Raw genomic sequence first — 22,361 nt, 5'->3', positions numbered from 1 at the left:
CATAAGAAATGTTTCTGCCAACAAACTCAAGTTAGAGGTTGGCTTATTTTTCCAGAAGCACGGGTTTATCTCCTTTCCAAATTTTGTTTTTATACTATTTAACGTAACTAGAGATATTCTTGTTAGCCACATAAACGTCCAATCTATTTTTTTTTTTCCTGCTGAGCTAACGGCCTCAGACAAACTTTACACCCACAGAGTAGTGTACGGCAAAGGACAAGGAGCCAGGTTGATTTTGCAGACTGAGGTTCACAAGCCAGCACTCCAGGGGCGTGTTCAAGCTAGAGCTGTTCACAGTTTGGTGTGCAGGGCAAGGACAGCAGGTGCCATGCCCTGTGTGGCAATGGCACATTCAACAGCTTCACTGACAACACAGGTGTCGTGTAACAGGAGTGCCAGACTGTAGCTGAGTCACAGCCAACGTGGCAGTCACGGGGCACAGCCTTTTAAGAACAGTGGTCTCCAGACAGGGCACATGTCAATGAAGGGTTGGCTAGCCATGCATTATGCGACTCCCTACTGGAGACAATATAAAGGAAGGCTCCTGGCTCAATCTTTGGAAGATGAAGGTCGAGGCAAGACCCTGAGGGAAGTCCCTTCATGGGAACAAGGCAGAAGGCCTAGGGGACAGCCAGGAGAGGCTAGGCAGAACGATGTGTCCTCTCCCTTCCCAGCTTGCGGAAAGCGAGTTAGGCCTCTGTTACCCAGTATTTTGTGTGTCTTTGAGTGTTTCTGCATCTTCTGCTTTAATAAAACCAGCCCTAAAAAAGGGGACTTGGACCTGAACTTGAAAGTTTGGGCTTTCTGTTGGCTGCCCCAGTGGTAAATTTGCCCACCAGCTTAAACGCAGCTCCCGCAGTGTTTAGCACTGAGGCATCTAGAAAAGAGTGACAATCATCTTCTGCAATGACACTAGGGTTTTCTATGTGAACTAAAAAAAATCTCCAGGATTCCCCTTTTAGACTCTGAACTCGGCAGACTTTGCTGAGAATAGATCATTAAGGTGGAAGCATGTTTGGCAACTACTTTTATTAAACCTCTCTCATCTCACCTGCTGGGTCTTTATCTTCAGCAATGACAAGAGGTGTTTCTGCTTTTGCAGCTTTGGGCTTTCTTCCCCTTCGTGGAGTCCTCCTGGAGTCTACGTTGGCACTAGTACCTTCACCAGTTACAGGCTGATCAGCAATGGGAGCCTCTGCAGGCGTCTCTGGAGTTGCATCATTTTGGCTTGTCTGGGGGACTCCTTTGGCTTGTTCCAGGTGACTCAACAGATGTTCTGCACGCATGTGTGTGGAGGAAACACAGACATGAAACATGAGGACAGCTCCAGCACCAAAACTTATAATTAGACCTCCTTTATTTAACTGAATCTTGCTTAGATCAAGTATTCACTGCAGTTAAAACACCTTTCTAATTAAAAGTACGCTCTCTATTATAAACTAAATTGATCATTGAGATGGATTGAAATTTTAGAGGTTTTAATATTTGTTGTTAAATTGGTGAGTGCGTGCTCAGGTCCCCCTTCTGAGCCACTCTGCTGAGGATATGAATTGTTACACACCCCAACTACAGAGCCGTGCCTTTTTAGCTCAAGCTGTAGCAGTTCATACTTTTTGCTCTGAAGGTTCCTGGTTCAATCCCTGGTGTGTCAGCCAAAATAATTACATTATATTGTACTGAACAGATCTGCGGCCCATTGATGTGCCTCAGTGATATAACAGCGTCCCATTTTACAAAATGACTTAGTAGCCTAAGTTTCATTGAAAGTCAACAGGACCTCCACTACTAAGCCTTTTGGATACTCTCAAAAATTATGCTCAATAGCTATAAAGACAAAGTATGAAAATGACAAGCTCCATTCGCTTTTACTTATAGTGTCTTTCAGCGCCAATCGCTTCATTCATGAATCACTGAGCATAAGCCTGTCACTAATTTTGCACTGTTTTGCGTATACAATTCCCTGTCATTTGACAGTCTTAATATTCATCTGATATGTTATACAAGTGTTTCTTTCGTTCCAGATCCAATAACGAAAACATTTTATCAGACAGGACGCCTACAGTCAATATCAGTTGCCACTGCAGTTTTACTCTTTTTTTTCTTAGGATCTGGGAGAAAAAAAAAAATCTACAGAAGTGTAATTTATGGTATTGTGAAGCCACTTCCCTGTCCATAATCTGCTGGCTTGGAAGAACAGAACTTCCATAATATTTCTGGGTATATGTTTGATACAAATTCCCCTTACCTGTCAGCAACTGAGGTTCTGGGAAAACAGATGAACACACTTTACATATCCACTGGTTGGACTCCGCTTCAAGGGGCCCACTACTCTCTGGAGTGCTCACTAGAACATGCAAAGGAGAAATTATTACAAGTTTTTAAAATGAAGACAGCAAACCCTTCAACAACTTTCTGGGATTTATGATCTTGTTTATCCTGTAAGGAAGCCCTCAGAAGAGCAGATTACAATCAATCAGTCATGAAAGACTCAAGGAGGCAGCTACTGCTAACCTGGCACTAGTATGGTAGTCTGGTAAAGAACAGGAGGGATAAAAACCACACCTCCTCAGATACTTTAAAATGTACAAAATGCCAGAAATGACACTCAAAGACTAACGGTTAATCCATGGGAAGGCTGCAAACAGGACTTTCCCATACCAACATTTAAGGAGCCAAAATAGAAACTGGAAAAAAAACCAGGAGAGATTTATGAGGTGGGAGCCTTCCTACGTCTCTTCTGAGTTGTAGATAGGATCTCCTTCTTCCTAAATTAAATGGAGATGAAAGAAACAGTACAAAAAGCACACCTGGAGCGACCAATCTTGGGCACCTTCAAAACCGGAGTTACCCAGCTCTGGACAAACTGGGGACACAGTCTGAACAAAGTACTGTCTGAAAAGCATCATGGAAACACTAACATTTGGGTTAAAGTAAATAAGGGTGGTGATAAGGAAATCACATATTTGAACAGTTTCATGAGCTGGATATTTTGCCAGACGAGCATATTGGTGTTTTGCTTAAGCAACTTCCCAGCTCTTACATACAAAGAAAGAAAAGTAGGACGTTATTTTAAGTAACATGCAACACATAATGCTATTAGGGATTTTTCAGGAAAAAGGAAAGTAACAGAATCACAAAAACTGTTAAATAATTGTGGGCTGTGAACAGAGATTAAGTTCCAAACAGGTCATCAAAGGATCCATCAGGTGGACCTGAGAAATCTAGAACATTCTGCAGATTGTTTAAGATCCCCAAAGTTGAATATTTCACAATCTATTGAAATCCCACAGCCTGCCATGTGGATAGCCAGGAATCCCAAGGGCCATATTTCATTTTGGAAACACGTTCCCATTTCCAACACAGAATATTGCAGGAGCTTAGTTCCATGAAAATGTCTTGAGTCTTAGATTTTGTCCCAATTGTGGATGAAAAATTTTCTGAAAATTTAAAATTTCTCACAGAACTGAATTTCAGTTTCCTGTCCAGCTCTACCTTCTAGCAATAACAGTACTGGAGCTAACAAAGGGGGCATGTTCTGGTGGAGTGTTTTACACTTCTACAACCAAGAAAAAGACATTTTTAATGTCAATAAGCAAAAGTTAGTGTAACTATGTTTCAAAGAACAGTCCCAGATTACTTCTTTTTGATCTGGATTCCAGGATCATGCATGCACCCTGATTTGGGTTTTTAGTGTGGCAATTTAAAAAAGTTTAATGCTTTTTAAAAAATTGCTTTGCCCCAGTTACCAGAGATTAGATTTTTTTTCTGCTTTGTGCCTATGGGAAGTGGGAGCCAATCTTTGTAACAAATTTAGGTTTTCCAAGTTTATTTAAGATTTTTAACTACATCCTTCTACTTTAGCCAACACAAGATTTAGGGGTAATCAGGGGTAACCACTGTTCTTGTTAACCCCTAAAAAAGGGGTTGCTCCCACTTTTGCTGCATCTTTTTGGTTTTCTTCCTGTATTCTACCATATTTCAGATATTATGTCTTGCAAAAAAAAAAAGGACGTAACATGAAAAAAAATAAATTAAAAGCCGTCAGTGGCATTTAGGATAAAAAACATCTGCTTGAAAAAGTTTCCATGTCCCTTCACTCCTTTTTCTGTCTTCAATGGATTTTTAAGCACAGCACTCAGGAAGGTAATAAAATGAAAATCCATAGATTTAAATTCTCTCCCCGTTAACTATCAGAGATGGATTGAGCTCATACATATTTACTGTATGTCACGTAATCATAACGTTTCCATCACCTCAGAAACACTGTGCACTGAGCACTCCTTTGCTCCATCCAGATCTGCCCATACAGTGTCACTATTGGCTTCATACACCATAGACAGGAACAGAGGATGAAATATTTTATTTACCTGCAAAGTCAGCCACAGGCACACTGGACTTCTTGATTTTTTTAAGAGAGAAGACTGCACTGGGAGGCTTTGAAGAGATTTTGTTCCCTTCCTTGTCGCATTCCATCACTACTAAGCATACATCTGCGGTGAAGGAAAAAATAGTTCCTTTTTGTTATTTTCCCAGTATCTGTGTGGTACCCTTGCTGTTGTGCCAGTGTGACATCTGTGGGTGCTGCGGGCTATGCCACCCAGCAGGTCTTCGACAACTTACTCCGCAAGAGAGCCTAATCAAGGCAAAACACTATGTATGCCTGAAATCTGCAGAATAGCTTCCAGTTTAGAATCTAGGCTACAGCGGCATCGCACAGCACAGGTGCACACTCAGTATGCATACATATGGGTTTCACTGTGTGTGGATATACTACCTTACAGAGGTATGTAAGGTCTCCATATTTTCATTTGACAACAAAGATCACTAATGCTATATAAGCCACCAATGCTTTGAAGCCATTTGGAAAGTATTAACCTACAAATGTGTACATTCATTCCAATATTTAGCACAGACTTGAAGCTTGATCTAAGCTAATCAGAAAACCCGGATAGAGGATATTTGATTTCATCTCACAACACATTCACAAGATTAACCAACTCTGGTGCTTTTTTGCTTGGAAAAAAACAACCAAACAAAATGTAGGCTTTCAATTTACACCACTCAGAAACATCTTGGGGGCCCAAAACTACTTTGCCAGAAGGACCTAAATACCAATCAGCTTTACAGCACTTCAGATGGCCTGCTGCACTGTCAAGAACACAACGTTACCAAGCACACTGATGGTGCTGGCACATCACCAAACAATCATGGCTACATTCATCATCCTGGAAATTCTTCTCAACCCAGGAACCACACTGTACATTAAAGTGTTCTCAACTAAACAGCAACAATAACACTCTTGCAATGTTAAAAGGTTTGGGTTTTTTGGCTACAGAAATGTAAAGGTAGAAGAGAATTGAGGGGGAAATTATGATTATTATTAATTTTACAGTAGCACAAAGCATAGAAGCTTTAACATCAGTTTAAAGAACTCTAACAAAGCGGTCAACCTTCCTTTGCAGAAGCTCGAGTAATCATGCTGAACAAAAGCTCAGTTTGAACTCCTCTCCTTGTTTCACAGGGCCCTACACAAGACTTCGAAGGCGCATGTAATTGCTCCTAATTGTACAACACCCCACGGCAAGGACAGAAAGCTTATTCCAATTAAAAGAAAAGAAGACTGCTTCGCAGGTGATCTATTTATATGTTTGGACTGTGCTGACATTTGAATTTCTTTGGGAAGAGACGGGAAAGCTCTTCCATGAAGAACCATTTTGATGAAATTATTGATTCCTCCCATCTTGGTTCTCAAGCCGCTGCAGAACCAATTAGAACATGCATCTTTTTTTGAAGACTCAGATACCTCTTGGTGCAGACCTTAGGCTTCCTTCTTGTAGGGCAGAAATGCATCTGAGAGTCCGATTTTTTACATAATTTACAAATTCAGGGCCAGATCCTACGAGGTACTGAGCACCCTCAACCGCCACTGAGCTCAGGAGGATGATCAGCACCTAGCTGGACTGGGCCCTTAGGGAAGAAGAAAAAGGCCCCCCCAAACGTACCATTGGCAACACTAGTGACCTGCTTCAGCACTGGCTTTTCCATTTTTTTGGCGTAAAAAGCTGCATACCACACTCGCAGCTCAGTTCCTGGTGGGATATCCCGGGAGGTGGTGAAGTAAATATCATTGTCATGCTGGAAGGCAGTCAGGTTCTGGTGTTCATATTCAGTGGCTGCTCTCACCATCATCATCCAATTGCAGTCATCTTCGTTAGAGGTATCAAAATAAACCAGAGGCCCATCCTTCTGGAAAACCTGTGAGCCACCCATACAAACAAAATGCATATATAATACAAACACAATAAATAATACATTAGGGCTGTCAAGCGAGTAAAAAAATTAACCACGATTAATTGGGCAATTAAAAAAAATCAGTTGTGATTTTTTGCACTGTTAAATAATAGAATACAATTTATTTAAATATTTTTGCATGTTTTCTACATTTTCAAATATATTAATTTCAATTACAACACAATACAAAGTGTACAGCGCTCACTTTATATTTATTTTTTATTACCAATATTTGCACTGTAAAAAAAAAGTATTTTTTCAATTCACCTAATACAAGTACTGTAATGCAATCTCTTTATCATGAAAGTTGAACTTACAAATGTAGAATTATGTACCAAAAAAAACTGCATTCAAAAACAAATCAATGTAAAACTTTAGAGCCTACAAGTCCACTTAGTCCTACTTCTTGTTCAGCCAATCACTCAGACAATCTCCTGTTTACATTTGCAGGAGATAATGCTGCCCTCTTCTTGTTTACAACATCACCTGAAAGTGAGAACAGGCGTTTGCATGGCACTTTTGTAGCCGGCGTTGCAAGATATTCAGTGCCAGATGCGCTAAAGATTCATATGTCCCTTCATGCTTCAACCACTATTCCAGAGGACACGCATCCATGCTGATAATGGGTTCTGCTTGATAACAATCGAAAGCAGTACAGACTAACGTATGTTCATTTTCATCATCTCAGTCAGATGCCACCTGCAGAAGGCTGATTTTCTTTTTTGGTGGTTCAGGTTCTGTAGTTTCTGCATCAGAGTGTTGGTCTTTTAAGACTTTTGGAAGCATGCTCCACACCTTGACCCTCCCAGATTTTGGAAGGCACTTCAGATTCTTAAACCTTGGTTTGAGTGCTGTAGCTATCTTTAGAAATCTCATATTGGTACCTTCTTTGCATTTTGTCAAATATGCTGTGAAAGTGTCCTTAAAACAAGCAACATGTGCTTCGTTATCATCCGAGACTGCTATAACATGAAATATATGGCAGAATGCAGGTAATACAGAGCAGGAAACATACAATTCTCCTCCAAGGAGTTCAGTCACTAATTTAATTAACACATTATATTTTTAACAAGCACCATCAGCATAGAAGCATGTCCTCTGGAATGGAGGCCAAAGCATGAAGGGGTATACGAATATTTAGCATATCTAGCACGTAAATACCTTGCACGCCAGCTAAAGAAGTGCCTCGTGAACACCTGTTCTCACTTTCTGGTGACATTGTAAATAAGAAGCGGGCAGCAGTATCTCCTATAAATGTAAACAAACTTGTGTCTCTTAGCATGGCTGAACAACAAGCAGGACTGAGTGGACTTGCAGGCTCTAAAGTTTTACATTGTTTTGTTTTTGAGTTCAGTTATGTAACCAAAAAAAAAAAAATCTACATTTGTAAGTTGCACTTTCACAATAAAGGGAATGCATTACAATACTTGTATGAGGTGAACTGAAAAATACTATTTCTTTTGTTTATCTTTTTTGCAGTGAAAATATTTGTAATAAAAAATAATAATATAAAGCGAGCACAGTCAACTTTGTATACTGTGTTGTAACTGAAATCAATATATTTAAAAATGTAGAAAATCAACCAAAATATTTAATACATTTCAATTGGTATTCTATTGTTTAACAGTGCAACTAAACTGCGATTAATCGCGATTAATTTTTCTGAGGTAATCGCATGAGTAAACTGCGATTAATTGACAGTCCTATAACACATTATTGTTATGAATAATAAATCAGACTGTGTATTTTGTGCCTTGATGGTGCCTTTCATCAATGAGTCTCAAAACGCTTTAGAAACAAAGTAAGCCTCAACACTCCTGCAAGGTATATATCACATATGCTTTCAGATGTGTAAACCAAGGCACAAAGACTTGCACAAGGTCACACAGACAGTGGGAGAAGATCCCAGGAGTTCTGACTCAAAGTAAGCTGCTTTAACTTCTAGATCACAATTCCTCCCTCAAAACAGAAATGCCATTTAACTTGTTCACCTATCAAGGGTAAGGGAAAAAAAATCCTGAACGCTTATTACCCTTGAATTTGGTTTCTAGATCTTTATTGCTCAATCAGATATTACTGTGATGGGAAGATTGCACTGAAACACCCAAAGTAGTTTTTTCACTGAAACTTTTCAAGGGGAGAGAATGAAACAAAAATGAGAAAACAAACAAACTTTTCTTCTGCATGTTGTATAAACAGCACCACCACATCTTATGTACTTGTCAAGGCAAAAGCGTACTGGCTTTTGTGACTACCTATTAGAGAAGTGGGATCAAATTGAACCCTTCATTAAAAATACCTGGAGCACCCTACAGTTCAAGATCTGACTCCAAGTTTTGTGGTTTGAACCCATCTCTACTTATCAGTTTCTTTACATCATCTGTAGGTGATGACCTTAAAACTAATGTCATGTCAGTATCATTTTGCTGGTGCCATACTGTACCTTCAGTGGAAATGCTGACTCCTTTTCCAGTTTGGCAACTCTCTTGGATTCAAATGGGCCAAACTGGGTACGTTTGACAAGCTGCGTCACTGCAAATACTCCTTCAGTCCCATCTTGCAGTTGTCTGATCTCCAGATTGGAAGGAAGGGATGACCTATTGAAAACAAAAATGAGAGAATCTAAGTACCATGTAAAGTAGCTGTGCAGAACATAAGTCTTGCAATGTCCAAAAGAAATCAGCACCTATTTCTCAATGCTGCAATGACAGGAGGTTGTTATGCTGAATAAAGCTAGTTTCCATTGGAATTTAAAAAAAATAAACAATGGAAACATTTCTACTGACCTTCAATTCTATAAAAGCTGATTTTTAAAAAAATCTATTTTTTGGTCCAAATCTGAGCCACCAGTATCTTTTCATAGATCATTTGCTTTCACGATATTTTCTTTTTTAATCAGAATCTTTCCCATCTCTGATGTCAAATCCTGTCTCCCTTCTAAATCCAGAGGTTAGCAGTAGCTTTCCTTCAGATCATAGGTGCCTTGGTCATTGGTGTCTCACCATTTTTCCAAATCTGTTTTTAAGAGGAACCGTACCCAAACGTGACAAACATTTGAAAATAACTTCCTGTAACGAGAGCCATCATGCAGTTTAGGTAATAATTGGATGGGAACCTGATGTAAGAGACTGTAAACCATTCTCCATTGTTCTTCGACACTGGTGTAGAAGAAAAATATGTTGGCTTGTAAGAACCCTAAGCATGCATTTATATTCAAGTGTTGCAGCCACACCCAGTAAATCTGTTTTCCTATTTAACTTATTGTGATCCAAATTTTAGGCATAGAAATGGAGAGGAGGGACTGTATTTTTCTATACTATCCCTCTTCCAGCCCCTAATTGATGCCTTCAGTGAGAGCTGTGCTGACAGGGTTTTGTAGAAGGGTAAGGAAAAGAGACCAGGGAGGGGCTGCTCTCCACAATACCATCCCTTTCTCTGGGCTCAGATTTCCTCATGCAAATCTGGGCAGCGAATAATACAGCTGGTGCTGTTATTACCTCCCACTGAATGGCCCTCCTCACCCGCAGGGGGACTGAGGCAATGGCAACTAAGCTTCTGTAACAGCTGTGTTACAAAAAAGAAAAGCCAGCGAGTTCCTTTCCCTCCACGCTCCCAAGTTTTCCAGATGTGTGGGGTTGGCTTGGGGCAGAGCTTTCAAAATCCATGCCCCTCTCCCTCCTCAATACCTCACCTCAGAAGGGAGGGATGAGGTACATGGGGTAATTCAAAGTTTCTCCCCCGCATAGATTCCCCCCATGCGTTTTCCCACTGGAGGAGTGATCTGACCCCGTGCATTTATAGAACTTTAACCTTCAAAAAGTTATGCTGGCCAGTCAAATTTGGCCCAAATATAAGTTTTATAAACGCAAGTTGTTACAAAGCCTATGCTCAAGGGAAATGGTTTCCAAACATTTTTAAATTTCCAATTAAGTCAAGTTTATAAAAAGACAAACATTCCCCTGCATTGTTAGCTACCCCAACTTTTCAACACTGCTCTAGTGCATGAGAACCTGAGAATTAAATTGGCTAGAAACCAATTATAAACAAAGGTGAATCTGACCAGTCTATTTTCACTGTCAAGGCTGAGAGAAATACAAAAAGTAAACCAATTAGTCTTTTAGTGAAAAGCAAAGGAGAATTGTAAAATTAGTTTTAACATCCTAAGAGATCATGTTATTATAAGAGAGGAAAGGACATTTGTCAGCATGGTGATCTTGTGGTTAAGTCACTGGACTCAAGAGATCTGTGTTCCAGTGCGCCTGCTCTGCTGCAAGCTTCCCATTGGACCTTAGGCACGTCAATCTCACTCAGCCTCAGCTCCCCAGATGTAAACCAGGGATGGCAATATTTCTCCCACTCTTTGCCTATCGTGTTTATTTAGACTGTAAGCCCTTCAGGACAGGGACCATCTCCTCTTATAATACATTTATACAGTGACCTCAGTTGGGTCATCTAAACATTAGTGTCACTGCTGGTGGTATGAGGGGGGTGTTTGTCCACCAGCAGCGCTACGAAGAAGAGAAAGTTGATATGGACAGTTTAGCTCTCAATGAGTCAGTCTGGTACTGATCAAACATTCACCGCATTGCCCCCATGCCAAATGTTAGAGATCAGTATCCTTCTCTGAGTTCTACTGTGTGTCAAAATTCCATTGTAAGTGAACTCTCTTTCCCATAGCAAAAAATCAAACATTCCACATCAGAATATAATTCCAAATGGAAACATTTAATGCTTCGATATAAAGTTTACTCCTATTCCTAACTCTCTATTTAATTTGTTCATTTCTTTTGCGGAGCACAAATATTTCTGCTATTTTATTATACACCTAGATTTACTGACAAAACTGGGATTGATGATCACTCTTTAGACGACTTACAAAGATGGAAATGTTCCGAAGTTTTGCTTCTCACAGTAGACGAATTACAGAGGCAGTGCAAAACTGTGTAACTCTTATTAACGCCATGGGAAATTCCCATGAACCATTTTGAATTTTGAAAATCTAGTGCAGCACGTGTAAGGAGAAGGAACGGGATAAATGTCAAACATTTTCAACCAATATAGGAAACAAGTCTCCACCACAACTGGTACTATCTGACTCCTTTGTCGGCAATCTCTAAGAGTTGCCAAGGAATGCATAAACAGAGCCTCTCTTAGGCCTTGATTCAGCAAATCATTTAAGCATGTGCTTTGATTCTTTGTTTAATTGAGGCTGTATCTATTTTGTCGACAGAGGACTTCATTTTTCAGCTGTCAGTCTGGTACCTTTCACAAAGACGAAATTCTCTTTAAAAAACAAACAAGCCATGTAGTCACGCTAAAGTTACTTACCTTGCCCTGCTCAACACAAAGGAGTCTTTGACTGTCACCACTGGGCCCAGCTCAGGACACTCCGAATCATGGTACTGACCACAATCCTCGCACCCTGTAAGTAAACAGCACATAGAGCTGCAAGGTAAATGCTGTCATCGGGCAGTGCTCTCTCAGTCAACAGACACATAGAAAATTTAAACACCAAACTAATGACATACAATAAAGTAGTAATTTGTACTGCCCCAAAAGATATACACAATTGAATCAAACGTATCATTCAACACATACCTAAGACTACCAGAAGACACTTTAAAAATGTAAATATCTTCCTAAAGAAAATATTTGCTAAACAAAACTCCAGTAAATGTTTTGTTTAAAGGTAGGAGGACTTAAAAAACCAACCAACCAAACAAAAAAAAACACAAACCCCCACTGCGCTAGCCTCTCTCAGCTAAAAAAATCACTATTCTGTTCACTGGAGTCCAGGGTTTAAAATGCATAGTCAAAATCTGATGGGCTCTCAGAGACTGGGAGTGAAATCCTGACCCTAATGAAATCCATGGAAAACTGCCATTGGATTTCCCCCTGGGTCCCAAGCTCCGCCCACAGTTGTACCTGTGCAACCCTCCCTTGCAAGTGTATGGCTGGGGGGGGGGGGGGGGGAATTTGGCACTATGGCAACAGCTCCTCTGGACCCTTTCCAATACAATCTGGCAATTCTTTATTACCGGGCAAAATAATACAAGCTTTCAGTTCCCCTAATTTGACTTTTATTTTAAAATACTGTAAGTTATCCAGGGCTAAAGGGAACCCAAGAAACAACCTTTGCCCTGGATAATGATAAAATAAGAGTCAATTTAGGACCAGTCGAAACATACGTTTCTATGTCAAAGAGTTGTCAAAATGTTACTGTGAAGCCAGTTGATTGGATAGGGACAAGAAGTCATCACAGAGAGGATATTCCCCAGCTGCCAAATTCTGCTCCATGTCAAACGTAGGGAACCCTGAGGACTTCAGTAAGGTTGCACAAGAATATTATTGCATACATGTTGCAAATTAACACGATACAGAATTTCATTCCAGACTGTAACTACTGAGAAAGAACACCTTGCTTTTACAATGGGAAACTAAACTCTCACCAGCAGTGTTCACATCTGTGAAACTTACACAGCACTTCCTTAGAGGATTTGCTGTAGCTGAAGCTTTCACTCAATGTTCAGCATTCAAATTAAGAGTGCCTGAAACTTGTGCAAAGATAGTATACAATGTACATACAGCCTGTGGCTCTCCACATTTCTTATTGTCCAGCACTATTTAGGAGTACAAGAAGCATATATCATTTTCTTTAATATCCTGGTGGATGAACAGTCATCAAAGCGGGGAACACTAGCGTTTTTGGACATATGTCTCTGAAGTCTACAGAATCTGTACAGGATGCCTCATAGCAGACCCTCCCCTGAGTTGGAGTACTCACCATGTGTGATACTTAAGGGCTTACGACCACAGAAGAAATACAAAGTCAGACACAAAGAGATAAACCATAGATTTCTCAAAGGGGAGTATATGAGGTTGAGCTTTAGCAGTGAAGATCCCTTTTAAAAGTGAGTTTATGGCTGAAGAATAATTCTAATCAATAAATATTTTAAAAGTACAAACCTTAATAATATTTTGCATTTATATAGTGCTTTTTATTTAAGGATCTCAGAGCACTTTGCAAACAACTAAGTCTCAGTAACATATGAGGCAGGTATTATATCCATTTTGCAACTGGGTAAACTTTGGCACAGTCACTGGGAGAGTTATGAACAGAACACAAGAAGTCTGCTTCCAATTCCCAGCTCTAACCACTAGACTACAACTCCCTCCACTGCATATTCCTATTCCCTAATGATGGCTCAATCCTGCTCCCACTGAATTCAAAGGTAGAATTCCCTGCTCCCACTGAAGTCCAAGTACAGGACTTTATGTGCATCTTTTCAGTCACATGTGCTTAGTTTGCTGGCAGAAAGGAAAAAGTGTCACTGCTGTTGGCACTGCAAAGTTGTCATAATTGCTGAAGAGCACCACATGTTATATTTGGCCTTAGGTTTACCAACACGACTGTCAAACCCATATTTCTGGTGGTGCTGCATGCAACAGAAAGAGACAGCCACAATTTTCAGGCCCCAGACTAAGCATGGAAGAGCTGACATTTTAGAAACAAGTTGTCTGGCTTATAAACTGAGGTAACTGGATATGAAACGCTCTGATGGTCAGTAACTATGGAAGCCCACAATGTCAGGTCTAGACATTCACTTTTCTGAAACAGAAGAGGCCCTTAAATTCTGTGGAAAAATCTCACATAGGAGGCAAGAAACTTCATGAATTCCTGTCCCATCTGGGGTGGGGGTGGGGGGTGTTTGACATACACCATCTGTGGAACTGGCAAGATAACTTGCCCCCCTAAACCCATAGAGGTCAGAGCCTTTTTCTCTGCTTCCTGGTCCTCTCCAGCTTCTACGGCTCTTCTGAGGAGGGGAAGGGGAAGAAGGCTCACTGTGGAGCTGAACAACCCAAGTAGGACTATATCAACTGAATCAGCATTACTATTTAGGGGGGAACTCCAGCAAATTTTGGAAAGAGAGAAGATGTCCCAGTCAGTCCCGTCCTGACCTGTGGAGCCCCAACCCTGAAGTGCACCTACAGGGACTGTGAGAGGAAGTGACTATGACACATACCATCAAGGCAGCACTCTCTGCTCTTGATCTCTCCAGGTCAGATTGGCTAGATCTAGGTCCCGTCCACTTATGTAAGTGTAGCTCACTGGTGAGGGTGTGTTCCAGTTCCACCTCTGTGCCATATCCACAGAGGATGCAAGGCTGTCACAGCCCCAGCTAGAGAGTCTTGACTGTTTAGCCCAAGCTGTAGCAGCTCAAGCTTTTAGCTCTGGAGCTCCCCGGTTCCTTCCCCAGTGTGTCAGTCAAGATGGCAGCAGTCACCTAACCTAAAGGAAACAATTTAGCCATGGATAACCTTTAGGCTTTTAGGATATGTCTACTGCAGTTAGACACCCACAGTTGGCTCGTGCCAGCTGACTTGGGCTTGCGGGGCTCAGGCTAAGGGACTGTTTAGCTGCGGTGTAGACGTTTGCGATCTAGCTGAGCCCCAGCTCTGGGACCCTCCCATCTTGCAGGGTACTAGAGCCTGGGTCCAAGCCTGAGCCCAAACATCTGTACTGCAATTAAAGAGCCCCTTAGCCTGACTCAGCTGGCATGAGCCAGTCACAGGTGTCTAATTGCAATGTAGACATACCCTTAGTCTCTTGGAGGCTAGCAATTAAAAAGCTGAGCTACTAATTCATATCTAGCCATTTCTTGCATTTCCCAACAAAAAACTGAGAATTTGTATTCTTAACTTTGGTGCAATTCCCTCCACACTGCCATAAACTATTTGGGTTTCCCTTAAATAATCACCTTTAGGAAAACAATATAAGAGTAAGTTGGTTTGAACTTCAAAATTAATGCTCTGTAAATACACCTCACATTACGACTCCATCATTATTCTTCTAATACTTACAAATAAACATGGTCTCATTGCTGCCATCTTCTGCCATTTCTGAAACCTGTCAAAATACAAGGGAGAAAACTGAGCATAATGTAAATGCTGCTTCCTGACACAGTTCTAATACACAGATCTAATAAAAGAGTTACCTACTGAGTGATAATATTAACTGACCCCAATGCATGTGCAAAGAGACTACTGAACCCGAGCAGAGTATATCATACATAGAATGTAAAACACAAATTAAAGCGGTTAATGATCCACTAATGCCTATATTAAGGGTGATATCAGGTGCCTTGCAAGACCCCACCTACGATAAATATGATGCTTTTCGTAACCACTCTGGTTCATGCAGTTTTTTTTAATGAAAACAGCAGAAATACATTATTTCAACCCTTAATCCTTACAGAAGCATGTATTTAAACAGTTCACCCCCAGCTCATGTATTATCACACCTTTACAAGCAGGCACATAAACACAATGTAACTTTTTCTTTTACTGCCAAGTATTTTTTCCCTTCCACATAATTGCTCACTACGAATAAACAGCCACTAAACAATGTGGGACTTTTATTCCATTTCACTATAAACTGACCTTCTCTCTGAGTTTACTCTAAGTGCATTCCACTGTACATGACAACAGCACCTGTTAGTAATGTGTCAGCTAAGGCAAGATTCACAAAAAAGGGGGCAGAAATGTTTTAAGCGTGCACCAACTATTCAGGAATTCATACCTTCTATCATCTAGACAGTACAGCACATGGTACATAACCTCACAATGAGCTCATATCCCACAAAACTCTCAGTCATAAAGAGTCAAATTGAGCATGAAGTAGAAGATTCATTTCTCAATGCCTTTGCTTCACAAGCCTGAAATGAGGTCTGCCAGCTTTGGTGTGGTGCACAGTCACATCACATCATTCCTTCCTCCACCTGCAAATACTGTTCTTCTGAGCCAGAAGGATGTCGAAAATGACAAGAATCCATAACGTCAATCCTATGTTCACTAAGGAGATTGGACACAGCAAGCAGAATGGAGAAATGCTGCAATGTGAATCTCAATGCTCAAGTCATGACGCTGGGTTTTTTGGTCATGGGTCAGAGAGCTAAGGAGCTGGGATTCTAAAAACTACAATCCCAGCTGCGGAAGACTGATTTTATTTGATTTATTTTTGGTATTACAGCACAACAAAGGAAAAACTCTGAGAGAGGAGAGTTATTTCTTTGATAAGCACCAACCACGAGCTTGGGTTAAATTTTGGCTGTAAATCATTCATGCCTTTGCACATCTGGTCCAGAGAGGTCACACGCTTTGATAGAGAGGATACAGTACTATTATTACTGGGAGCCCCAGTCATGGATCAGGATCCCATCGTGGTAGACGCAGTACAAACACAGAACAAAAGACAGTGCCTACCTCGGAGAGCTTACAATCTAAGTACTGGGAGTTAGAAAACGCACAATCTAGTCCACCGACTTTGTGATTGTACTTACTCAAGTCACCTGACCTCTATGCAAACAGATTTTCCCTCACCAGTGAATGAGGCTAAGAACCCATACCCTCACTTCTAAAGCACTTTGAGTGTTAACGGATGAAAAGCATTGGATAATTGCTTTTCACTGATGTCTAAATAACCTAAATGGTCAATGGCTGGTTGTTATAACTGGACCCTAGATTTTGTTAGTGATTATCTGGGGCTCACAGCAAAAAATTGGGCAAGCACAAACAAGGTCAGGAAGATCATTTCTCTCCCAACTCCGAGAGGTCATCCTGGTCCTCTAATGACATATCTAGAGGCACAAGAAAGAGAAGCAGAACCCCCAAACAAGGGACAGGCTCTTCCCAGAGCTGAAGTGGGAGATGAGAAGGCAAAATGATCAGCAGAAGAACTAAGAAAGGAGAGAAAGAGGCTGGATTCATTTGAGAGAGGATAAATATAGAAGAATGAGAGATTAAAACTGCAAACTGAGGGAGGAGGGAGAAAGACTAAACACACACCCAGCAGATGGTATAAACAGCAAAGCTAGTCTGTTCTGAGAATCAAAAGGTCTTCATGCTGCCATAGGAAACGTTCACCAAAGATACATCTAGCACAGCAGTCACCCAGGATCACTGAAGAGGCAGAGACCCCTCATGACAACAGAAACACTGTCCCTTCTTGTACAAACCAGATTTATTCATGCTTCATGCAGTTTGCCTGTCCAGAAAATAGAAATATCCAAGAACCATCTCAGAGTCACCAGCAATTGCTTCTGAATGGAGCAATAGTCATTCTGGGTGATGGCTCCTAAAATGCGCATGGGATAAGCATGCAAGTTCCATCAACAGCCCTACCATGTAAATGAGGTCAACTCATGCTCAACTCTTTCTGTTGAGCCTCAGGGATATTTTTAAGACTTCCCTGCAATTCACACTCCTAGCGCAATAGCCCAAGCTGCAGACTTGCCAGTACCACATATATGTATCAGAAGGAAATATCAGATATTTCCTCTACAGCTCTCAGCTGCATTGATGATCACTGAAACTCAAGGTCAGCTCTCCACAGAGATACTAAACATGTTCTTCCTCCTTCTGAAATCAAGAAGCTACTTCTGATTAATTAGACACAACATTGTTTCATTACCAAGTGGATCTGAGCCAGCACTCCACTGGGCAAGTTCCATAGCAAGAAAGAGAACAGGGTGGGCCACTATTGTCCAGTCACTCAGACTCCTCCTGGATCTGTCCTCCGGGCAACGTCCCCCGGGACGATAATCTGGATATCCTCAGTCTCCTTATGAATTCCACCAGATACTACTTCCAACCATTGTCACCCATTCAAGCTTTAATGAAATGTGCTTCTAGTGCATTGTTTCTCAACCCACAGCCCAATCAGCACACAACTGCAGCCCATGTGACATCCTCAGGGCCATACAGATAGTATATATATATATTGTGCGGCTGCAGCTCACATAAACAGTGAGCTGCATATGTAGCCCACAATGGTAAACAGGTTGAGAACCACTGTTCTAGTGTAAAAGAGCCCATACAGCTTCTCCATCGTGTGTTCAGTGCTGACAATGGCTGTGACACTTGTGGAATTCTAGGTCATACATAGTCTATGCCCTTGCAATGGTTTCCATACATCGTGTGGATGGGTCCTAAAGTAATCCCTATAGAATAGGGCTGAGACTCATTGGTGTAGCACACTGCCTGTGTCAAACCTGTTGTGCAAGCAACTCTGGCTTCAGGACTATCAAAATGGCATTTTTCACAAACAGCAGATTAAATCAAAACATGTTTTTCATAATAATGAGGATGCAGATGTGTACTGTTGTGCAAGAACCAAAACTGCTATTTGTTCTGGGAAAGTGAGAGTGATTTAACAGAGAAAGGGGAGAACACAGTAACATCATAATGCTACCCTTTAAGGAGATGAGAAGAGAATAGAAAACAAATACACTTCATTAATTGATAAGGTGCTAACTCTCAGTAAATGTTTTACATCAACTTAATATCCACCTTTCTAAACAAGTGTTTTTGTTTCTTACACCGCACAATGGTTTCTGATGCATCAGAGGTCTTTTCAACAAGTTTAGCACAATGACCTACTGTATTATGTTGAGCAAAGACAGAACAGATAATGCAATATGTAGAAGGCTTCTGATTTTAGGTTTCACCAACAAACACCAATGAAACACTTAAATTGCTGTTTATCCCATTAACACCAGAAAAACACCAGAAGTGGTTACTCAATTCGTGTTGACATCATCCCTTTCCAAGTGCAGTTTGTTTATACAGGCGATGTCCCCGCTCCCCAGCTTGTATCTAATGCAGTGGTGGGCAACCTGTGGCCAAACCACAGCCACTGGGAGCTGCGGGAGGCCGTGCCTGTGGACAGTCAACATCAGCAAAATGTCTCACGGCCCACAATCAAATTACCCTGATGGGCCGCATGCAGTCTGCAGCCCACAGGTTGCCCACCACTGGTGTAGACCCTGCTGGGATGTACTAAAGGTTCCCTACTGCGCTTTAACATAGTATTTTTGAAACAGTACTACATATATGTACAAAGAGAAAGCCCCTCCCAAAAAACAATTTTGGACATCTACATGAAACTCAAAACTTACTAAAAACAAGCCCTGAAAAATTAAATTAAAAAATCCTGAAAACCAGAAGCTGTAATTATACATCAAGTAGACTCAAAACTGCTGTGTAAATATATCCATTGGGACTGAGCTAATAAAATTTGCTAAAGGAAACACCTCAGGTGCAGAGAGAGATCTCAAAGACTACTGTACATTACTATATGCACTCTCATGATACAGATTTCTGTCTAGTCTCTACAACTTTGGTATTCCCAAATTTGAAGAAGGAAGCGTAACCCTACAACTGGACTGATGATTCTTCTTTGCATTCACATAGAACTTTTCAGGCAAGGACTTCAAAGGTCTTTGCATACCTGAAGTAAGTTTTCGTAATACCCTTTTGAAATATGTTTTATTATGCCCCTTTAACACATGGGTAAATGAGGCCCAAAGAGGTGGAAAAACTTGTACAAAGTCACACTGTGTGGCACAGCTGAAGACAGAACCCAATAGTTGTTACTTCCAGTTTCTGCTCTAACCCTGAGACCATGGGATCCCTGAGACCATTTCCTCCCTAAGATACTAACATTCGTACAAGCAGAGAAATCTATTAAGTTACTCATTCCACTGCACATAATTATCGGCTTGTAGAAGTGATAATGAACTTCTGTAAAGCCCAGACATTTTTGTACGAGACTGACAGGAATAGTTCCATGGTGACTAAGCAAATGAACAGCAATGTTCCCATCTCCATGCATGAGGAGTTCTGCAAATAATGTTTCAGCTAAGCGGACAATGGCCATTAGATCACAGGTGCAGAATGTACTCTCAGCAATGGAGGAAGGGCAGGACAGTATACCCTTTAAGTAGAAAGAGTGAGGAACTCACATCAGCTTGATAGGTGACTTCTGACTTACCAACCTGCGCTTGTTTTTGGGGTCAAGGGTTGAAGAAATGATGTGTGAACAGCCCAAGTTTCTTTAGCAAATTGTCTACACCGAGGAGCATATGAGTTCTGTCAGCCCACAAATAGCAAGCTATCATCAGCTCGATGTACTTTTAATATAATAGTTAGCGAAGAGAATCTGTTGGTTTGTCCCTTCAGTTACCAATATACATAACTATACCCAAGTGATAGATAGCATCCTATAGTTATATGTTAAACCAGTTAAGATTTTGCAACTAAATGGGAGAATTTTAACCACCCCTCAAAAGTTTGCAGCATTACTCTAATAATCATCAGCAGATTGTAAATGTAGGTGACACCTATTTTCTGATTTTACACCTAACTGAGCAATTTTGTACATAAGCAAGAGCTCTAAGCAGGTAAACTCCCTTTTTCCAACTGTGCTAAGGCTACAATCCTGAAAGCTTTTCCGTATTCACAACCTATAAAATCCACGTGGAGCTTCATTTAAGTCAGCCCCACTGAGGCACAGGGTGCAAGTTGCAGGATCAGGACCTATGCATTTAAATTGCACTTATAAAAATATTTCCATTTATCTGAGCATACGAGAGTGAGAGCACATTGTTACATATTTAAAACACAGAGTTGGAAAATGTAGGTCATAGTGGCAAAATGCGCAATTTTGGTTTCACAAATTGAACTGGTAACCTAGATATAAAGGGAAACGATATAATTTTTTTAAACTCAAGCATAAGATGCGTAGACTCAAACCTTTAATTCTGCCTGAATTTATGAGGATACCTGTCATTATGAAAACAAACAAGGATGAGAGTATATGATACAGGTTTCCCTTTCTACATTACAGTATAATTTCACTAATTTGCACAAATAACTGGACACACTACAACTGAATGAAGGTTGCAAATACACACATAAAACAAGAAGAATTCATCAAAAATTTACTTTGTTCACTTATTTCACTATGTAGTTTACATATAATACTTTTTACCATACTAAAGATTTTTTTGCAGTATATTTTGTCAAGTAATAAAGTTTTAGTAACACAAGGCTTCAGTATACAGTTCTACTGTTAATTTTTTTGCTGAGATGGGGAAAGCATGTCTTATTTTTTATGCCCCAATCACTTAGAGTGCAGATTAGCAAAGTGTAAAGTACTGAGTTTGTGCTGTTTTAAAAAGATACAGCACATTTTATTTAGCCCCTCTATGAACATGATAATCACTTGTGTATACTAAGAAAAAGTAAACTTCAAAGTGTATTTAATGAAAGGCATCAGCAAGGAATGAATGTTTTATAGGAAAGAGCACTGAATGCACCATGGAAAAGGACATTTTTCCTTTATAATTCAACCTACAGCATCACACCTTGTTCTTAGTTATAGGCCAGCACTTATAAAGCAGAATCAAAATAACAGGGCCAATATGTTTTATAATGTAAGTGGCTTGAAATAAAACCAGAACATTACATTGTTAACGGCCATCAGAAAACTCAAAGTACTTCCTCATAACATGAAATGTTATCCTGCCCTCCCCTAGTCCTGTCTTCCTGACTTCATCATGCCTTTAAACCCCATACTTTAACAATAAATTTAGGTATCAGATACATTCATTTATACCATTTGATGCACCCCAATAAGCAGATAAATGTTTCTGAAGAAATATAGATGGGATATCAATAAGGCCACAATATTACATTTTAGGCTAAAATCTGTTACTAAACAAAATAAGGTTACTGCAAAACTTTCAAGTGTCTTCCACTTCCACAGGCCAGAATGACAATACAGAACTCACCATGACAGTTACAGGGTGGAGAGGACCATACCACTTTCATCTTCACCACCACTGCCTGAAAAGTACATTTCCCTTGGAGGCCAAGAGGGCTGGGCTATTTTAAATGTAAAGCTACTAAGAAATTTATATATCAATATCATGATGGCAATGCCTGTATTATGTAAATAATACTTAATAATTTCCTAAATGAGACCACTTCCCAACCTGCTTACAAAGGGCCCGATCCAATTTAACTTTAAGATTGCTTTGGGCACAATCCTATTTGTTAACATTGCCCAAGAAGATCTTGTTTACATTAAATGCAAAAGAGTAGTGAGTCACACTTCAAAAATATATAAGGGACCAATCAGAAAAAGCCCCACTGCCTGGTAGAGGTGGTCTTTAACGATTGAAGGAAATAGAGATATTATGAAGTGGCTTCTTCTGAATGCATTC

General features: G+C 40.4%; 1 protein-coding gene across 6 annotated transcripts in view; it reads right to left on the bottom strand.

The window, feature by feature from the left end:
• The window catches only part of PRDM15 (PR/SET domain 15), a 43,893-nt gene that overhangs the window by 20,078 nt on the left and 1,454 nt on the right, over window positions 1–22,361 (bottom strand). For 3 of the 6 annotated variants that reach the window (XM_073359992.1, XM_073360013.1, XM_073360003.1), the window contains exons 2-8: window positions 15,157–15,202; window positions 11,620–11,713; window positions 8,735–8,888; window positions 6,003–6,255; window positions 4,368–4,490; window positions 2,246–2,344; window positions 1,052–1,276 (exon numbers count right to left, since the gene is read on the bottom strand). In XM_073359992.1, the coding sequence (XP_073216093.1) occupies window positions 1,052–1,276; window positions 2,246–2,344; window positions 4,368–4,490; window positions 6,003–6,255; window positions 8,735–8,888; window positions 11,620–11,713; window positions 15,157–15,193 (985 nt within the window). In that variant the 5' untranslated portion in view covers window positions 15,194–15,202. Of the gene's footprint in view, window positions 1–1,051; window positions 1,277–2,245; window positions 2,345–4,367; window positions 4,491–6,002; window positions 6,256–8,734; window positions 8,889–11,619; window positions 11,714–15,156; window positions 15,203–22,361 lie in introns of those variants that run through there. The other 3 variants (XM_073360024.1, XM_073360044.1, XM_073360033.1) reach the window with 2 other exon arrangements.

The sequence above is a fragment of the Lepidochelys kempii genome, chromosome 1, assembly GCF_965140265.1.
Source record: "Lepidochelys kempii isolate rLepKem1 chromosome 1, rLepKem1.hap2, whole genome shotgun sequence".
NCBI lineage: Eukaryota > Metazoa > Chordata > Testudines > Cheloniidae > Lepidochelys > Lepidochelys kempii.
This window is presented reverse-complemented; position numbering and strand designations above follow the sequence as displayed.